The sequence below is a fragment of the Octopus sinensis genome, linkage group LG12 (genome assembly GCF_006345805.1).
Source record: "Octopus sinensis linkage group LG12, ASM634580v1, whole genome shotgun sequence".
Classification (NCBI taxonomy): domain Eukaryota; kingdom Metazoa; phylum Mollusca; class Cephalopoda; order Octopoda; family Octopodidae; genus Octopus; species Octopus sinensis.
The window spans coordinates 32462351-32482321 of NC_043008.1; the positions used below are offsets into that span (position 1 = coordinate 32462351).

The window sequence follows — 19971 nt, forward strand, 5'->3', positions numbered from 1 at the left end:
ACTGTTGTGTGTATAGATAGATAGATGGATCTATGTCTGTCTGTATCTCTCTCTCTCTTTCCCAGCTCATTGATTAACTGAATTCCCTGTTCATTGTATTATTGTGTAATTGGCTGAATATTCTGAAGACACATACACCTTTAGCATAATCCACAGATATCATCAGCATGATACAGTACATGATAAAGCTGTCCTTTTAGAATTAGCCAGGCTTCCATGGTTTCTATCAAATTTCACTCATAAGATTTTGGTTGATCCAAAGTTATGTTAAAAGCTATGGGAACGCTGGGTTTTCCATGTCCCTATATAAGTAAATGAGTTTAGATGTTGGTAGTTACAGTTTGAAAGTGTTCACAGAACATCCCCTGCAATTACTTTTGATACCAGCCACCTGTCCATGTTATTAGATGTTCACTATATTACTGCTTGGAAATTTCTGATTATTTTCATGTCAACATTCATTTCCTACACTGAATCAAATAAAATTACCTTCCTTGTCTTGGGTGTACTCTGGTATGTGGGTAGGGGTGTTAATATATACTAGCCTCTTGCTAAAGCCCCTTCTAGCTAGCCCATCACTGTATTTGAGAGAGACTGATAAAATGTCCCTGTCCGAGAATATATTGTAGACCACACCATTTAATCTAGCTGCAAGATTCATAATTATGATTAGAGGGTTGTTGGAATTTCTGTGAATGTATATAGTGTTCTTGATTGGTTTTCTGTTGGGGTTAGTGTCTACTTGTGGATCCTAGTGAGTGCTAATGGTTACTTTTGAGCCAAACTCTTTAAATATTCTGTTCATGCAGTGTCTGTTCATATTGCAAAGATTGCTGTGTTGCCATCTCTGTATTAGGCAAAACTGTGAGGGGAGGCATGCACATTTTAAGAGCCTCAAAGATAATTCCCCAAGGTTAGCTGTTTGAGCTACATCATAGCTCATGTGGAGACATTGAACAAAGTTAGTCTTCTTTTCTACCTTGGTAGAATTGAATGTATTATAACAATGGCTTCCTAGTATTAACTGTTATCCTGTTGTCGTATATGATCATGATATCATACTAAAGAATGAAGAATTATACAGCTTCAAAATTTGTATAATTCTTAATTATGGTGTCTTGATTATATAATCTGTATGCTACATGAAATCCAATGAAGAAGCAAACTAAGAATTTACCTATCAAGTGCAGTTCAATTGTTTATCTTAAACAATTCTGAATGTTCCCTAGCATTCAATCTAGTTTGCCAGATCAATCCCCACACACAAACGGGAAAAAGATTATTTGTTTGAAGTTAATGGACTTACTCTGTTGCTACTCAATTTCTCAAGCTGTGTGTAATCTTTCAGTTATGCGTATGTGTGTAAGAAGTTTGCTTCCCAACCACATGGTTTCAGGTTCAGTTCTACTGTGTAGCACTTTGGGAAAGTGTCTTCTATATCCTTGGGTCAACCAAAGCCTTATGAGTGGACTTGGTTGATGGAAAGAAGCTTGTGTGTGTGTGTATGTATATACACACACACACACACACACACACACACACACACACACACACACACACATACATACATACCCACATATGGGTCTGTGTTACCTTTTTTCTACCTTGACTTCATGTGATAGTTGTGAATGAATGTCACCATCTTGCAAGCTGTCTCCTTCATTTCTAGTCTTCTGTGAAAACATGTTTGGTCTTAAATATTATAATTTACTTGTAATCTGGTGAGGATTGGTGTCATGAAGGACATCTGGTTGTAGAAAATCTGCTTTAGCAAATTTTGTCGTACCCATTCAAAGATGGGGAGGTAGATGATGATGGTGATTTTATATATTATTTTATAAATTATGTGGCCCAGTTTTAGAAATCATGATAATTCGTTTGTTGACTTCTGTGTTTTACTTTGTTTATTTATGATCAGTTTATTGAGAGAGTAACATCAAATCTTTCATTTGTTGAATCATGAAGTGTGCAGTACATCTTTGAATCATTTGGAATATTTAAGTTTGGCAAATCCTTTAAGAGAATATTCTCCCCAACAGTTGGACACCCTAGTGGATCGATGGATGTCTGAATGTTACCTCCAAACCCTAAAAGATAATCACCTGTCAACATCTTTACAAAAGTGGTTGTGTAATTATATCAGTTACAGATTCAAGAAAATAAAATCCTGTTGTTAATTTTGTGAAGTAAATCTCTAAAATTGATGACCTTGTGCTAATGTTCAAAATTGTTGTTAATATTGAAGAGGATGGAGTGTTTGAGTGGAAGAGGATGGAGTTTAATGACTTACTGCATTTAGTTGTCTTTTTTTACATTCAGTGTTCAATTCTTGCCGATATCGACTTGCATTTTATCTTCCCAACAGTGATAAAATAAGTACTGTTCTAGTACTGGGAGTCAATGTAGTCAACTGTATTTCTAGAAATAATCCAGAAAAATCATTAATGTAATGAGTAAAATGTCTGCTGGATTTATTTATAGCTTCTTATGATCTGACTTGTAGGCTTGATGATAAAAAAAAAGGTAACAGTTGTGTACTAGTTTGATTTCATTAATTATGTTCTTTTCTCAAAATTTCTTGCTTTGTACCTAAGTTACAAATGATTATTATTATTATTGTAAAAGGCAGCGAGCTGGCAGAACTGTTAGTGCAGTGAACACAATGCTCAGCAGCATTTCTTCCAACTGTCTTCTCATTTCTAATTCCACCAAAGTTGACATTTCCTTTTATAAGTACCATTTGAGCCTAAGGTTGAAGTAGTCAGTTATCCCATCCTCTAAAATTGCTGGTCTTATGCCGAGATTCGAAGCCATTATTATTACTATCTTAGGTAGTGAACTGGCAAAATCGTTAGTGTTTCAGGCAAAATACTTGCAGAATTTCTTCTGAAGCTCTTTAGCATTCTGAGTTCAAATCCACCAAGGTCAATTTTACCTTTCATCTTTTCGGGCTCAATAAATAAAGTATGGATTTAGTAGGGGGGGGGTCATTGTAATTGACTTACCCACTCTCACTAAAATCGCTAGCCTTCTTACAAAATTTGGAAGAATTATTATCTCCTCTCACACTGAGTTTTATCATCATCATTATTATAGATAACCTCAACTTGATGAAATAAGATGGCTTGTCTAATTAATAACAAGACTATGGAGCAGCCAATCTATAAATGGACCTCTGTGTTAGTGGTTTCACAAAACATTTTAATCTGTCCTTTAAGGGATGCCACAGTTAAATTAAATCCCCATTCCTGCATGTTAGTCAGCACTTGTTGCATGAATAGCCCAGCTTCCTTTAGATTCTTTAGGATGTTTTTATATTTTTATTTTGTTTCAATACCACCACTGCTACCACCACACATTTTCCACTCTCACTAAACTGTCATTGACAACTGCTTTCAGCTTTATATATTACTATATTACTGTTGTTGTTGAAATATTATCATTATTATTATTATGTTGAAATTAAAGAAATTATTGCCTCTGGACCAACTTTACCTTTTGTCTTTGCATTTGAAGCCAGCAATCAACTGTTCCTTGTCAACTGTTTATATATTTACAGCTTCACATAAGATAAAATTAAGTTTTTGTCAAGTACTGGAGTTGGTCTAATCAACTCTACCTTCTAATACTTGTAAATTTGTTAGAAATCACTATTAGTTCAGTTGCAAAATTTACACCTAATTTAACTTTGTCATTTATCCATTCCTGCACAGTAAAATGAAGTACCATCTTGAATTAACTTTCTCCCCATAATTGTGGTCTTGGGCCTATGTTAAAAGTTATTGGTATGGTACAATCTGGAAAATGCCAGATTTAATTTAATGATTTATGGTGTTTTATTTTTTGTTTTACCATTCTTATCTAAAACAGCCACAGTTTGATTTGTCATCTGTCTCAGGTTCATAAGTACTTGTTATACACTGGGGAAATGTATTAGCTGTATCTCTTCCCCACTGCCGAAAGTGATCTTGTATCAAATAAGAAAAATAAAAGGTCAGTGTTGTTGTTGGCAATGGATTGGCTGAATTATAATGTTGTTAGATAATATGCCTTATAGTATTATTGAGTTCATATCCCACCAGGTTTCTGTATAGGGTCACTAAACTGATTAAAAGTCAACTAGTAGGCTCAATTTACTACCCTTCCTCCACAAAACAATAACTGGTACTTTGGGGCTGAATAAAATTCTGTGTTGACTGCCTTTCAACCTTGTAGGTTCATGCAATAATTAACAGGGAAATGAAGACAGTTCTTAATACCCAAAGACCATGAAGAAGAGTGGCGAGCCTTTAAGCAGTAATGTGAGCCAATCCTTGAACAACTGGCTCTAGCATACTTGGGTGTCGAGACAATGACTCTTTCTTTTTTGGCCATTTCTTATCTGCCACTGTTTTTCTGGCCTTCTCAAAGTTGTAGTGATCTTAATGCAATTTTGCCACACCTCCCTCTGTACTGCAACTCCCTCACACCCTGTGGGATCTATGCCTGGGTGATCTGGAATTTCAGCTGGTCTTTCTATAGGAAGCAGGTCAAGCTGCTGTATCACTTCCACTAAGGATACCTTCACTCCATCATGGCCATCTCGTGGAAGGAACACATCACCAACAATATAGCAAGGAAATACTGAGGTTAATATAATCAACTCTATCCACCTCTAAAATTTGTGGCTTTGGGGTACCAACATTAGAAATTATTATTGCTTCATTATTTCTGTAGTATTTTCTCTTTGTAATTTTATACAATAATTGTAAGGATGATTTGAATTTTTTTTACTTTTGTTCTTGATATTTTCACTTTTCAGTTTCCAGTATTTCCGATGCCATTAGTATTGAGAGTAATAGATTATTTGATGATGTGTATTTTGTATTTCATATTCGCAAATACTGTTCTTGCTTGGTTTGTATTGCAGTTGAATCAACTATTTCTTTACCTCTCAGAAAAATCGCCTCTATCCCAAGAAAGGAAAGAAGTCAATCTTTGATAAAACAATACTATATTTTTATTATTAAACTATTGACAAGGACAGTAACTGACTGAATTGCTTGGTAGTATTTCTTCTGGCATTTTATGTTTCAAATTCCAGAGGCCGACTTCACCTTCCATTTATTTGGGGTTGATAAAATAAAGTACCAAACAAGCACTGGTGGTTGATGCATTTGACTAACCCACCCATCCTAAAATTGTTGGCCTTGAGCTAAAATTTAAAACTGAATTCTTGTCTTTTAAGGTACCTGAATATGATCCACACTGCTAACAATAGACATTGAGTAAATAATGATAATGATAGTAGCTTATTGAGTTGCTGAGGCTTTGCTGAATATTATATCTTATGCGTAGTGATCCAATACAGGATATATAGAACTGATTTTCTCTTGATGTCTTTCTCCAAGCTTGTGGTCATAGCTGATTTAAGAAAGATGAGGTTTTAACCAAGTAAAACACTTGCTGGCATGACCCAGTGAGGGATCTTTTATGTAGTAGCAGCAAAATCTATCTCAAACTTTACCCCACCCTTTTAAGAAAAGAACAATGGTTGTCCCTCACATAGAGAAAAAAATGAATGGATGGTCCCTGCTGGAATGCATCTGATCATTACCCTACTGGATCAGTGTGGCTAAACAATAATACTTGCCAGCAATAAAATGTATCTTTGACATTGAAGCAAACAGTCACCTGTCCCTTCCAAGCTAATTATATATTTACAGCTCCACAGAGGGGTTGATTTTTGAAAATTAACCCTTCTGATGTCAACCACACTTGAGAGAATGCCTGGTTGTGTATAAAAAACACTTCATTTTAAAGTCTTCATATTCAAATTAAAAACTTTCTCCACAATATAATTTCAGAAAATTTTGCTATTTCTAAAATTAACTGAAATGCAAAAGCCAGGTAATTCTATTAGGAATATGGTAATGAAAGAGTTAAGTGTTTTATATATATATATATATATATATATATATATTTATATATATTTATAGTGGTGGGGAGGTATGACATGCTGCAACCTGTGATAGGCTGTTATCTTTCAGTTTTTCACAGAGACAGTTCCAGCCATCTGATGGCACCCTTGCAGCTATTACTCCTTACATAATGTGATTGGAAATAACAAAGAATAGCTTAATAGTGTGATTAATGTTACTGTCTAGCATTTTCTTTTTCATTTTATTTATTTTTACCTGTCTTCATTTTAAGTGGAAACTTTTTGTAAGTTATGTAAGATATATATTTGTACTCAAAATCTTCATATACTTAAACACATACACAAGATCACACACAGACGCACACACACATGTGCACGTGTGTGTGTGTTCACCCATCCATGAGTTACATAAGTTCAGAAAACCATTGTTTGTCTTTATATAGATGAATTTTCTGCTGAGATAAGATACTGAAAGCTAGTCTATGGCAAAAAAGTATTCTCTAAAGATTTGATTATTTATCCAAATTAGCAAGATGAACTGAAGCAAGAGAACTCCAGTGCCTTGCTTAAGAATACAATATAATACAAATTTAACAAATATAATTTTCAGTTTAAGTTCTCCACTTTCTAGTATCCTTAGCCATTTTCTCTTTTTTCTTTTATTAGTATTTATCTCCCATGTCAATTCAAGGACATCCCTAACCAAGACCATACTGGGTTTTCTTCAAGCATAGTGCATTTTGGCTTTCATTATTCCGTGTGTCTTTTACTTTTTTAAAATAGTAGGATATTATTTAAAGGAGTCTTGGTTGTCTCATAGGTCAGGCAACTCCATATAGATACTCTGGTTGACATTTTTTTTATGTTAGCTAGGTGAGGAGTGTCTGTGGCTATGGCATTTCTTGCAGGACTTCTCATTTTGGCAGACAGAATGAAATATGTCCAACCTGAACATCTATGAGTCAATGTATGATAGACTTACTTTTACTTGAAATCCTCTATTTCCTTTAATATTCTTTTGACTGTAATAGCAAAAGAAAAAACAAAACAAAAACATGGTTATATCTCCACCATCTTTTACTTGATTTTGTTGTTGGGCTGTGGCCATGCTGAGGCATTACCTTGGATTTAGACCAACAAATTACTCCCAGTACTTTTTTTTTCAGTCTGGTACTTATTCCCTTGTTTTCTTTTGCTGAACTGCTAGGTTACAAGGTCATAAACAAACCAACACCTGCTAAGTGGTTGGAAAGTGGGACAAACACAACCACACACACACACACATACATACATATATACACACACACACATATATGTGACAGGCTTCATATATATATATATGACACAGTTCCCATCTTCTGTATTCACTCACAGGCACTGGTCAGCTTGGAGCTATAGTAGAACCCAAAGTACCATGCAGTGGAACTGAACCTGAAACTATATGGTTGCAAAACGAGTTTCTTAATCACTTACCCTTGCCTGTGCCCAAGACTTCTTTTTTATACATATGTTGTTGTTGTTTAGCCCCAGGCTATAAGTACTAGCCTTTCTGCCAGGAAATATAGAAGAGAAAGTAAGCAATGAGTCCACTGCTCTTTCTGATCTTTGCTACTGTGACTCCTACTGCTCAAAAGACCTTGCAGACTTCAGTTATATAAATACTGTGCTTGCTTGAAAGAAGTGAACCTCAGGTCACCCTGGAGACTTATGGCCAAAGATATTCCAGTTACAATCATCCTGGCTTTTTTTTTTCTTTTACAAGCATAATGTATCAAGGGTTACTTTGTCCAATGTGTACTTTTTTGCAGACAGTTGAGAGTGGCTAGAGGGAGTTTGGCTGCTATTTCTTAGATGTGAAGCAAAGTATGTAGAGATTCCTACGTTACCTTGTTTAGTGTTTCTCATTTAATGTAATGAATGATCTGGGCTGTTTACTGACCATTAACTTTATTTACAATGTCTTTTTTTTTTCTGTTATGTGATTTATTGCTACAATTATTTCTGATGATGATGATAATAATGATGATGTTGCCGATGACAATGATCTTAGCAGGAGTGCTTGAAGCATAAAATATAAAGTTTAATTTGCTAATGAATATTTTCTCCCAGACACACAATCTCTCTCCCCTATCTCCCCTCTCTCTTGGAAATTTGCAGTTGTTTGTTTATTGTTTATTATTAGTTTGAATTTTTTTTTGCCTTTTGTAATGAAAGTCTGTTCAATAAGATTTGATTTTTGTGTGTACGTCTGTTTGTCTGTCTCTCTCCCTTTCTTCATAATTTTACCAAGGGATTTAAAGGGTAAACATTGTTCTTTTTATTTATGGATAAATTTTTAATATTTACAATTGAGAGAAAATGGATATTTTTAACTAATTACTTTCTCTCTCTTTCTCTCTGCTGTATGGTAGAGATAGCACCTGATTTTCAAGCCAGCCAGGCTGACTAACTGGATGGTTCAAGTGAGAGAGATTCTACTCTCAATGAGCATGACCTAATGATGACCCTGACTATGATTAAATATATGACCTTTGACATTGTATGGTCTACCTTCAATGGAAGTTGAGAGTTAACAAATGTAATTCTTGTATTTCTGTGAAGGTTTTCTTCTTGCACATTATGTAAAATAGCAAATGATAATGGTAATAACATCTCACAGCAAACCTTATATGTACATACATGCATGTATGTATGTATGTATGTAAATATATATATATATATGTGTGTGTGTATTTTCACACACACATGTATATGCATACATATATGTATACGTATGTATGTATGTTATATATACATACATACTTTCATATACGTTCTCCATGCTTGAGAAAAAGAGAAACAGAAAGTATGAAGTATCTAAATCACTACTATTTCTACAACTTAAATCTGTATAGAAAATATTTTGCTTGCATTAAACCACTTAAAGGTTTACTTTGAATGCTGCAGTTATTTATGAAGTCAATTACGACTGAAGTTTCCAGTAAAATTCGTCCATGATTGAAACACTCAAAACTATATCAGCAGCGTCCTTTGACTATTTCATTAAAATGTATGGCTTGGTTTGCATCTCTCCAGTTCAATTATGAATCCCAATTTTCTGTGTTTTTGACAGCTCTTGAAAAACTATTTATTATCATCAAGCCTGCCATTATCTGCTGTCTTTGTTATTACTGTTCTTAGTCAGTTAGACTTTGGCCATGCTGGAGCACCAGTTTCCAGTGTTTTAGTGCAATGGTTCACAAGCTTTTTTGCACTGTAGACCTGTTTTATGCGAGACAATTTTTTTCTGTGGGTCAAGGAATCATGCTCATAATGAAATGCAATAAAGTGGATATTTTTTTTCATTACTTGTTTCAGTCATTTGACTGTGGTCACGGTGGAGCACCACCTTAAGGGGTTTTAGTTGAACAAATCAACCCCAGGACACACACACACAGTATTACCTTGGCTTTCGAACAAGTCTGATCACAAATAAATCATGCTTTATATATATAAAGCACGATTTATTCATGATCAGAGGCATTTGTAAACCAAGGTACTATTGTATATATATGATGGGTTTCTTTTGGTTTCTCTCTACCAAATCCACTCAAGGCTTTGGTTGACCCGAGACTATAGTAGACACTTGCCCAAGGTGCCACGCAGTGGGACTGAATCTGGAACCATATGATTGGAAAGCAAGTTTTTTTACCATACAGCCATACCTGCACCTAATGTATAATTTAATTATTACATATATATTACATAATGCATCAACACTCTGCAGACTGTGATAATCAAATGAATAGAAATAAAATTTAGAAACCTATTCTTTTTCTGTGGAGTCTAGTAGCAAATGATCCATAGCCCCAAGACTGTCTGCAACCTGGTGGTTGGTGACCCCAATTTTAGTAAATTTAATTTGCCCAGGTATGACAAAGATATTTTATCGACCTTGTAAGATTAAAAGAAATAAATAGCAGATTGGAAGTCTGACTTGGCATAAAGTCTTTGTAATCACTAGAGAAGATTTTGATAAAGCAGGTATTGTTGTTAGATATGCCAATTCTCTTATTCCATGCTGATATATTAATTAATATGTCAAAAATACCTGCATTATCTTAATCTTTTCAGATTGCATCTCTCTGCTCAGATCAACTTTCCATATTATTTTGCCTCACATAGTTAAAATAAATGTCTAATAGGCTAGTTCTGGGACACTACTTTTTAATGTATATAGATGTATATGTTTGTGTGTATAAATGTGAAGGCATGTGTGTGTGTGTGCATGAGTATACATTATTGCAATTACTGATCATGTTAGGAAATAGTAAAATTTACAAAATTCACAGCAGTAACAAAGCAGCAAATCTTTTCGACAGTGATATACTTAGTACTTTCACTTGTAAATTCAAATGCGTGTGTGTGTGTGTGTGTGTGTACACACATATGTGCAGATGCATGTATACCTTGTGAGAATGTGCTCAGTAAAGGTGTAGTGTGCAGCTGTGGTAGTGCTTTGCTTGCTGCAGGAACTGGAAGAGTCAGTGCCTCACAGCAGTGTTTTCATTCTGGGTACAGGAATCCTCAACCTGAGATGATATTATGAAAGTGCTTTGGAAGAATGTGGTGGTGAGGAGGGGGTGGCCACGTGAAGTGTGTGTGTGTGTGTGGGGGGAGGTTCTTGCAGTGATGATGCTGGTTTATATTTTGCTTTTAAGGTCTTGTTTTTTTCTCCATATCTTTGTTTTCGGTTGGTTCAAAGTGCTGATGTGTGCAATTTGGACACAGTTATGTGCTTTTTGTAGTAAGTCTAATGTATCCGTCAGTGTGTGACTGTTTCTGAGTGGGATGGGAGTGGCTTTAAGTATGGATGTCACATTGCATGTTGGTGCATCTCTAAATTGTCTCAGTCAGTTGTATATGTGAAAGTGTGCAGGGCCAACTCAGGCAGTCATCCAGGGCACCATGTACTAGGGGGCACCAAGGAGGGCGTTACAAAGACAAGGAAATTTCCACAACCGTAAGCTTGTACACACCAAAGTTCAGCTTACTTGGGGCACCAACAACTCTAGGGCCAGCCCTGCCAACAGGAAAGTGGAAATGCCTGTTGGCTATTTCCAGCAGTTGAAGTGACTATGTGGAGCTGGTATTGGAAACCCGTTTTGAGATGTGGGCTGCATGAGACATAACTTATCATTAGGTGGGCTGCACTACTAAAATATTTTAGGCAATTTTTTGTTAGGTATCCTATTCAGAAAATATGATGGGCTGCATAAATTCTTTTTTTTTTCCTTGCCATAAACAATAATCCATACTCACCAGTAAAGTAAACTATAGACTTGCCAAGGATCAGAAATTCTTGGCGTTTTTTTTCTTCCTTACAAGATTTATGTCTTAAGATCTTTGTTCAAGTCTCCTTGCAGTGGACATATTGAAGACTACCTTTTTCTCCTGAGGCTGATAAAATATGTTTAAAACTTTAATTATTGCTGTGATGAGAAACGATAAAAGCAAATAAATGGTTTAATGATAGGTTTGCTGGTGAGATAGCAATCAGTAGTTCCAAGAACGGTAATGCTGCTGTCTTGTAACTGTGTGTGTTATATGTGTGGTTTTGATTATGTCTGGTCAAACCTTGGTATTTGGTTGTTTATGATTGTTTTTTAGCCCCTGCTCAGCTCTATGCCCAGCCTCAGCAGACCAGCCATGTCCATTTTATCATTCTCATGGCATTGCTTTTCTGGTTATAATTTGAGTGAGGTATGGATACTATTCTTAACAAGTTGACCACCCAGAGGTTCTCCCACTGAAGATTGATATGGTCACCTTTCCCAAGAGTGTTTTCTCTTATATCTATCTTGGCAGTTTGGAATTCAGAACTGTGATTCCATTTGTTTGGAGAAGTAAATATTTCTTTGCAATTGTGGTTTTGTGTGGTCTTAACTTTGTAATGATAGTAGTGAGGCTAAGAGACTGGGATACTGACCACATAGTTATGTGATCAAATCTTACACCATATTGTGCTGCCTCTAATCAAGGTTCAGTCTGCCTGGTTGATATGAGGTGCCACTTCTCTTTCATGTCTATCAGTAAGAACATCCAGTAGTAAGATATCCATTCTGCTTTTTACTTGGCACCAGCAACAGTGAAGTCACCAAGTTACTTGCAAGACTATCTCCCCTCCCCTGGTTGAGGAAGGTTTATGTCAGGAGATGAGACGTTTGAATATGAATAGAGGGATAGAAATAGGTGTCTTTCAATAGGGGAGAAATAGGGCTGCCTCAGCTGCAGAGAAAGAGAGAGAGAAGTTGGTGATGCAATATGAAAAGAATACATGAGAGCAAGGATTCCTGCTGGAAACATTAGAATTCCTTACTCGGCGTCTCATGTTAAAGCAGAGGGCATGATGATGAAGATGATAGCAGTGGCAATTTTGTGTATGTGTTTGTGTGGAGTGAATTGATTCCAATACATTACTGGTAGTGTTTGTGTGAAAGATAAAGAAACAGTGTCTATAATAGTTATATCCTTTCTTGAAAAATTTGCTAATGTCTTATAAATAAATGAAAAATAAGATATAATCAATTTTATGTGTTGGGTGAGGCTGTGACCCATTGATGGGTGTAAGTGTCACCATCTTCTCTGAGGTTGTTGAAGTAATTAGATATAAAAAAATACAAAATGGTTAATTCACATTAACTATTATATCTCTCCCCCACTCACAAAAACCAAAATTGCCTTGTCAAAATCAAGTAAATTCAATTGTTATGGAAACCCTGTTTGATCTTTCTATCACACATTCCTCTCTCCTCCTCTAATTCTGTAACTATTTCCATCTCTATCACTGCAATATTTACGCAGCAGTTTATTTATAGATATTTCTAGTCTCCTCTACTGTTAGTTGCTAGGTGGAAGAAGAGATAATCAATCGTTCAGCTTGTTTTCTATTCATTCTAAACTCTTTAAACTCTGGATCCATCCACAAAAGCAGTGTCTTTTGTGTCTATTTTTGGCACAAGCACACATACATGCACACTCAAATCCATAAATTTATGGATTAGGCAAGTCCATTTGTGAGTGTAGGCAGCAGTATTGCAGGATGCACTATTATTGCAAGGTGCACAAGCATTGCAGAATGCACTAGAAATTATCAAAATTGTTGACATACAGAGTTACTACAATCTGAAATCTTATTGTCTTTAATTAAGATGTTATTGAAAGCATTTGGCTGCTATTTTTAGCATGTCAAGCAATCCTGTAGAGGTTCCCTTATTTATTCATTCTAAAAACATTTTATGTGGCAAAGCCAGCTTTTTCAGTTTATTATTTCAGTATTAAAAACAGCACCCTACTGTGACTAAAATTCAGATTTAGATTGTGCCACATCACTGATTTCGTCTGACTAGTCATTCCTACACTACTCCTATTTCAAGGTTGGCCATCTAACAGCTGGAAGAGCGTGCATTTGTAAAAGTTTTTTTCCCCAGTACTGCCCTAACCTATTCCATTCGTGCAAACATGGACGAACGGAAATAAAAGAAAATAGCTGAAGAAAATCATTGTCCAGTCATTGCTACCTTGACAAAAAAAAAAAAGTGCAGATGTAGTTGTGTTGTAAGAAGCTTGCTTCCTATCCATGTGGTTCCTGGTTCAATCTCACTGCATGGCACCTTGGGCGAGTGTTTTCTACTATAGCTGCATATTTGAGTCAGTGTTTGTCCTACCCCCTATCTCTTGACAACTGATGTTGGTGTGTTTATATCCACGTAACTTAGTGGTTTGCAAGTATTAAAAATTATATTATACTTGTTTCAATCATTGGACTGTGTCCATGCTGGAGCACCGCCTTGAAGGGTTTTATTTGAGAAAATCAACCCCAGTACGGTTTATGTTTTATATAGTAAACCAGTACAATAAGTCTGGTACTTATTGTATTGGTTTCTTTTACTGGACCACTGAGTTACAGGAATGTAAACAAAAATCACTACATTTTATTTTACTTTCCATTCTTTCATGACCAAAATAAGTACCAGTTGAATACTGGGCTTGATGTAATCAACTGTCCTCTCCCTTCAAAATAGCTGGCTTTGTGCCTTGTATTTGTTCTGAGTTCAAATCTCATTGCAGGCAACTTTGCCTTTCATCTTTCTGGCTTAGATAAAGTATCAATCAAGTACTTGGGTTGATGTACTCGACTGTTCCTCTTCTGCAAAATTTCTGGTCTTGTACTTATGTTAGAAACCATTATTATTAAGGCAGCGAGTTGGCAGACTCGTTAGTATGCCAGGCAAACTGCTTTATGGCATTTCATCCGTCTTTATGTTCTGAATTCCAATCCTGCCACAGTCTACTTTGCGTTTCATCCTTTCGGGGTTGATAAAGTAAGTACCTGTTGAGCACCAGGATCAATGTAAATAACTTACTTCCTCCTCCAAACTCACTGGCCTTCTGCCTATGTTAAAAGCATCATCATTGTCATTTACTGTCTACTTTCCATGCTGGCATGGGTTAGAGAGTTTGACTGAGGACTGGTTAACCAGGAGGCTGCACCAGGCTCTCTGGCAAGGTTTCTACAGCTGAATGCCCTTCCTGATGCCAACCACTCTGAGAGCGTAGTGGGTGCGTTTTATGTGCCTATACAAGAAAGGATTATTATTATTATCACTTAGAATTTCCATAATTATTGTAAAAAAAAATTTTTTTAATTGCAACAGACAATATGCTGATTACCATTTTTTACTGCAAATATTTTGTAATGGTTTAGTGATGAACTAACAAAATCAGTAGAACAATTAACAAAATTCCATGCCATATGTCCATTTATATTCTGAGTTCAAATCTCTCTGGGTTCAGCTTTATCTGTCATTAAAACAAATACTAGACAAATATCGTATAGGGCCAATGCCATTGACTGTTCCCTCCTCCCTACTCAACATGTGTAGCCTTGTATCTAATTTGGAAATCAATATTTTTCATAGTGATTCAGAAACACTACTTGTACAGTCATGTGATTCTTCAGAATTCTTATTGGTACTTTTGCAAAAAAGAATGTATCTTCTTGATTGAATTTTAGTTGGGAGATGAATGGTGGTGAGGAGAGAAGGATGCCATGTAATTGGATAAATAATTAAATTTCTTAAAATTTATCATGTCGAGTTTTTATTCTTTTTTTTATAGTGAATCTTTCAAAATATCTCATGAAGGATTTCTTCCCAAATAAATACTATTCTAGATATTTTAAAAAGACTCATTAGGAAAAACTCTGAAATTTGTTATCGACTGTTGAAGTCTACTTCAGGTTATTCCTGTATGAATTGGAGAAGGAATTAAGAGTGTAATTCTTTCATTTTGCAATAATTACATGTTCAGTTATGTACCTTTATGTTCTGACTTTAGATACACTGAGATCAACCATTGCCTTTCATCCTTCTTGGTTTGATAAACTGAAATACCAGTTAAAAAATTGATTTCTAGTTTTGTATCTAACCTAGAAATTATTCAAAAAGTTAAAAAGTATACATATAACATGTATATATGTATACATACATACATAGACACACACACATGTATATGTATATATATGATGATGTATGTGAATATAAATACACACATATATATGCATATTTTTTTTCTTTTCTTTTGAAATTATAGCTATACGGTGTAGCAGATGCAAGGGTAGATTGTCTTTTTTCTATTTCTTAATAAACCTGAGCAGAATTGTAATGTGTAACTAAATTTTTTTTTTTGTTTTAATTTTTAGGTTGGATACTTTTTTTTTCCAAATTGGTTTGATGTGAAGTGTTTAACAGTTAACAGTGTATCATTTGCATGTCGATTGAGTTTATATTTGAACTAATTAACACCATTTTTAAAATTTAGCAGTTTTATTACTTGTTTCTCTAACTCAATAGATTTAAGTAGCTAGTTTAAGAGGTTGTGTCAGATGTTAATTAGTAACTCGGTCAGCTATCATTTAACGGATACATGGTTCAAATTCCATCAGTGGATTTGTTGTTGCCCTCTTTCTGTCTAACATGATTATTTCTGTTGTTATATTTGCCTGTGTGTGGTTTATTTATAAATGTGTATGTACCTGAGTGTTACTTGGATCAGGGTTAAATGAATACTAGAATTGCTGTTTTCTATGATTTCATGTATATGCAACCACGTGACATGTAAAGATTTAAAAAAGATGTGGTGTGGCGTTTGAAAATTTTATATACTTACCTCACCCAATATATATATATATATATATATATATATATATATTTCCAACATATACAATTATTCTAGTGTGTGAGACCTTTTTATATAGTTCTAATTGATACTTACATTAAAATATCACCAAATTACTAATATTTTTCACCTGCTGGCATGGGTTAGGTGAATATAAATTTATGAAGCCATATTTTACTGCCAGATGCCCTTACTGCTGTTAATTATTCCCTGCTTTTCAAATCAGGGAGTTTCCATTCCACTGAACTTCAAAAATACAGAAGTAGTTGATGACTTATTGGCATGGAAATGTCAGTACACATCACTCTGCAGCTCAGAGTATTTTCACATGTAGTGTAGACATACAGGCTTGTGTGTGTGTGTGCGTTCACATGTGCAGAATTTTGTTTAGTATCCATCTATTAAATTCACTTACCAAAACATTGGTCAACCCATGGCTGGGAAGCAAAGTGCTTGGTCACACAGCCATACTTGTGGCAACTGTTTTATATATATATATATGAAAGAAATATTTGAAAAAATGTCTCCAGTACATTGTTCATGGGAAGGACTTCAATTCAAATTACTTTCATTTAAAGTTACTAATGCATAGATATCACTGTTTCCCTTTCACTGAGATCTTGAGGTTTATATTTATGTTTGAAGCGTGGTGAAAGAAAATCTGAATTTCTGTTGTCACTCATCCTGCTTATTGTAGCAAACAGACCTTCCCTGCCAGAAATAACAGTTGAATTTTCTTCTAATCAGACTCTGTCATCTTTAAAATAGTCAGCTGGAGAGAGGACATAAAATAATGTTGCCCTAGATAGGCTGGTCATGCCTGAAACACCTCTCATCCTACGTCTGTTGAATCAGATAAGACCTGTGATTAAACAAGAAGAAAATATTGGCCACCATATTGCAATAGTGAAAACTCAATAGACTTAATATGCAGTATTGTTCTCTCTCATGTTCCGCACTCCTTTGCTGATACTTTAAAGAGAAGCATGAATATCTCTAAATCCAAGTTTCCCTCTTCCTATGCAGGAATTATTTTTAGTAAAGTCTTGCTCAATTATTGTAAATTAACATCAAAGTTTAAATAGAATTATGTGATTCCACTAATCCTACTAAACTCAAGAATTTCTCTTTTCCTTTCTTTTGTTTGTGTTTCTATCTAATGTATATTTGTACCTAATGTATGTAATTATTTTGGCCTAATAGTAAAAAGGAAATTGCTCTTATTGTTGTTATTAATTATTATGTAATAATGAAGTGTTTAAAGAAGTAGAGTTAAAATAGAAAATATGCAGACCGCTTGGCAGAATGTGTCATAAATGTATTATATTCTGCTACAAGATATCTGTTGCATCCTTGAGCAAGACACTTAGCACTTCCTACCTTATCTAATTAAGAAACCATTATATTCATCATTGCAGTAATATATTACAAATTATTCTGGCTTCTATAGTTATCTTCTGAATAATGTTTACTGATTGAGTTTGTATTCATTTCTATGCTGTCCATTTCAGTAATTGAATTAGCTAAATTTTATTGATTTCCAATAATTATTATTCTTTTTTTTTTTTGGTCGTTTGTTGTTTTAAAATAAAATTCTTTTTTTTTTCTCTGTTTAATTATAAACCATCTTTGGAATCATTGAAGAACCATTGTTAATACTGTTGCCTGTGTTGTGTTTGTCTTTGCAGTGGTTTGAAGAGAAACAGCAACAGGTTGAGGCATTGGACACTCAGCTTCAGAAGTTACATAGAAGTGTAGAAAACTTGGTGCAACAACGAAGAGGTGAGTAATGCCCCCCAATGTGGTGATGGTGTTGTTTTAATTTCAGTTTGACTTTAGTTGAGTAAAATCTATGATCAAAGGTATGCCAGCTGCGACCAGCTAGATTTTTTTAATATATTCTGCTAGTCATCACTATCATCATTGTCATCATCCATTTCCCATGCTGGCATAGGTTGGATGTTTTGGTAGGAGCTGACGAGGTCCCAATTGTCTCTTTTGGCATGGTTTCTACTGCTTGATGCCCATTTAAATGTCAACCACCTTACAATGTGTGCAAGGTGCTTTTTAAATGCTACCTGCACATGTACATTTTATGTAGCACTGGCCCTTGCAAGACAAAGACCTCTTGGCCAGGAGAGGGAGTGAAGGCATGGTCTTTACGGTCATACCTGAATGTATGGGTTGTCTTGATTTTACTTAGCTTGATGTGTTTTCTCAAGCACTGCAAATTGCCAGAAGTCTCGGTCCTTTGTTATCTCTTCAGTGAGGCCCAGCATCAGAAGATCCTTTCTCACCAACAAATGTGATTTTTGGTTAAAACACTAAAAATCCAGTAAAGAGAAGGAAACACAGCACCAGTAGACTTTGGGTAGCCAGCTGTTAGAATAACTGATGCCAAAATCCATAAGCATGTACAAACTTGCCAAAGAAATACTGACTACACTAGAATAATTGTCAAGATGTTAAATTGTAGAAAAAGAATTAGATGATGGTGCAGGCATAGCTTTGTAGATATGAAATTTGCTTCATAGTGATGTTTTTTTAGATTCTATCCCTCCACATAGCTTTCTGGGCAAGTGTCATCTATCATAGTATTTGATTAATCACTACCTTTGAATGAAATTGGTGGATGGAAACTATAAGGAAGCCCATTAAATGTATGAGTCTGTAAATGTTTACATTCCACACGTCCTTGCTGGACATCATGAGTTAAATAGTGATGTTATGTTTACATCCCTTTGTGACACTGTGCTGTTGATTTGTGACTACAGGAAAATTTTGCCTCAGTAAGTGTTTGTACAACCCATATTAGCATGGAAAATTGAACATAAAATGAATGAAATGCCTTTATTTTATGAAAGTTAAATTCCTTTTTGCTCTCTTTTTTTTTTCAGAGTTGTGTTTAAGCACTGGTCAATTTGCCAAAAGTGCTGCAATGTTGGGCAATGCTGAAGAACATACAGCTTTGTCACGGGCCCTGTCACAGTTAGCTGAGACTGAAGAGAAAGTAGAGCTGTTGCATAAAGATCAAGCCGACCAGGACTACTATGTTATTTCGGAGCTGCTGAAGGATTACATCAACTTGATACAGTCAGTGAAGGTTTGTGTTATCTCTTTTAAATTGACTGATTGATTTTTTTATGTGACAATGTATTTGATGTTTGTTTGTTACCAAGAACTTGAGTCATTATGCATTTGTTAGTGTACTTAACCAATATTAATTGGTGCTTCTATGTGTGTGTGTATTTAGGTTAAGCTCCTTGGATCATAATCCTAAACTTTATGTTGTCAGTTATTGAAACATTTGAAGTAAAGAAGCAGCTATATAGGCAAAAATATTCGCAAACACATGAAGATACATCACAGAATCATCTGTTCAATTCTCATCTTAAGAACAAGTGAAATATTCATCTGTTGACATGAAAAATTGCATATTTCCATGCTTTCGGTATCAAGTATAAAACATGAAAGCAAAGAAAATAGTAATTGTTAGTGCAGTTTTAGTGTGGCTGAATAGATGATTTTTTTTTTTTAATTATATGCTGATTTGATTCATTAACACTAAAACTTCATTATCAAAAGCTAATGAAGACTTGCAAATATATATTTGCAAATGAATAGATGATTATTTCCCACATGAAATCTATGCTGTACTTTTTATTCTAAATGTATTGTATGTTCTGCATATTGTTATTCAATAGATGAATGTGTGACTATTTTATAACGGTTTTACAGCAACCAATCAAATGTAGGTAATGTAGGCTCATTCTGATGTGTTTATGAATGTTTTTACTTACATATTATAGTTCCCACCCCACCCCACCCTACTC

The 19971-nt window shown here is 35.0% G+C and overlaps 1 protein-coding gene and 1 long non-coding RNA gene across 9 annotated transcripts in view; both read left to right on the forward strand.

The window, feature by feature from the left end:
• The window catches only part of LOC115217996 (sorting nexin-2), a 118827-nt gene that overhangs the window by 88452 nt on the left and 10404 nt on the right, over nucleotides 1–19971 (forward strand). For 6 of the 8 annotated variants that reach the window (XM_029787735.2, XM_029787738.2, XM_029787736.2 and 3 more), the window contains 2 exons: nucleotides 17827–17920; nucleotides 19036–19241. In XM_029787735.2, the coding sequence (XP_029643595.1) occupies nucleotides 17827–17920; nucleotides 19036–19241 (300 nt within the window). Of the gene's footprint in view, nucleotides 1–15553; nucleotides 15578–17826; nucleotides 17921–19035; nucleotides 19242–19971 lie in introns of all 8 variants that reach the window. The other 2 variants (XM_036507830.1, XM_036507831.1) reach the window with 1 other exon arrangement.
• LOC118765593 lies at nucleotides 9642–13536 on the forward strand. The gene is made up of 2 exons (XR_005001452.1): nucleotides 9642–10392; nucleotides 11359–13536. It is a non-coding gene; the product is annotated as an uncharacterized LOC118765593 (long non-coding RNA).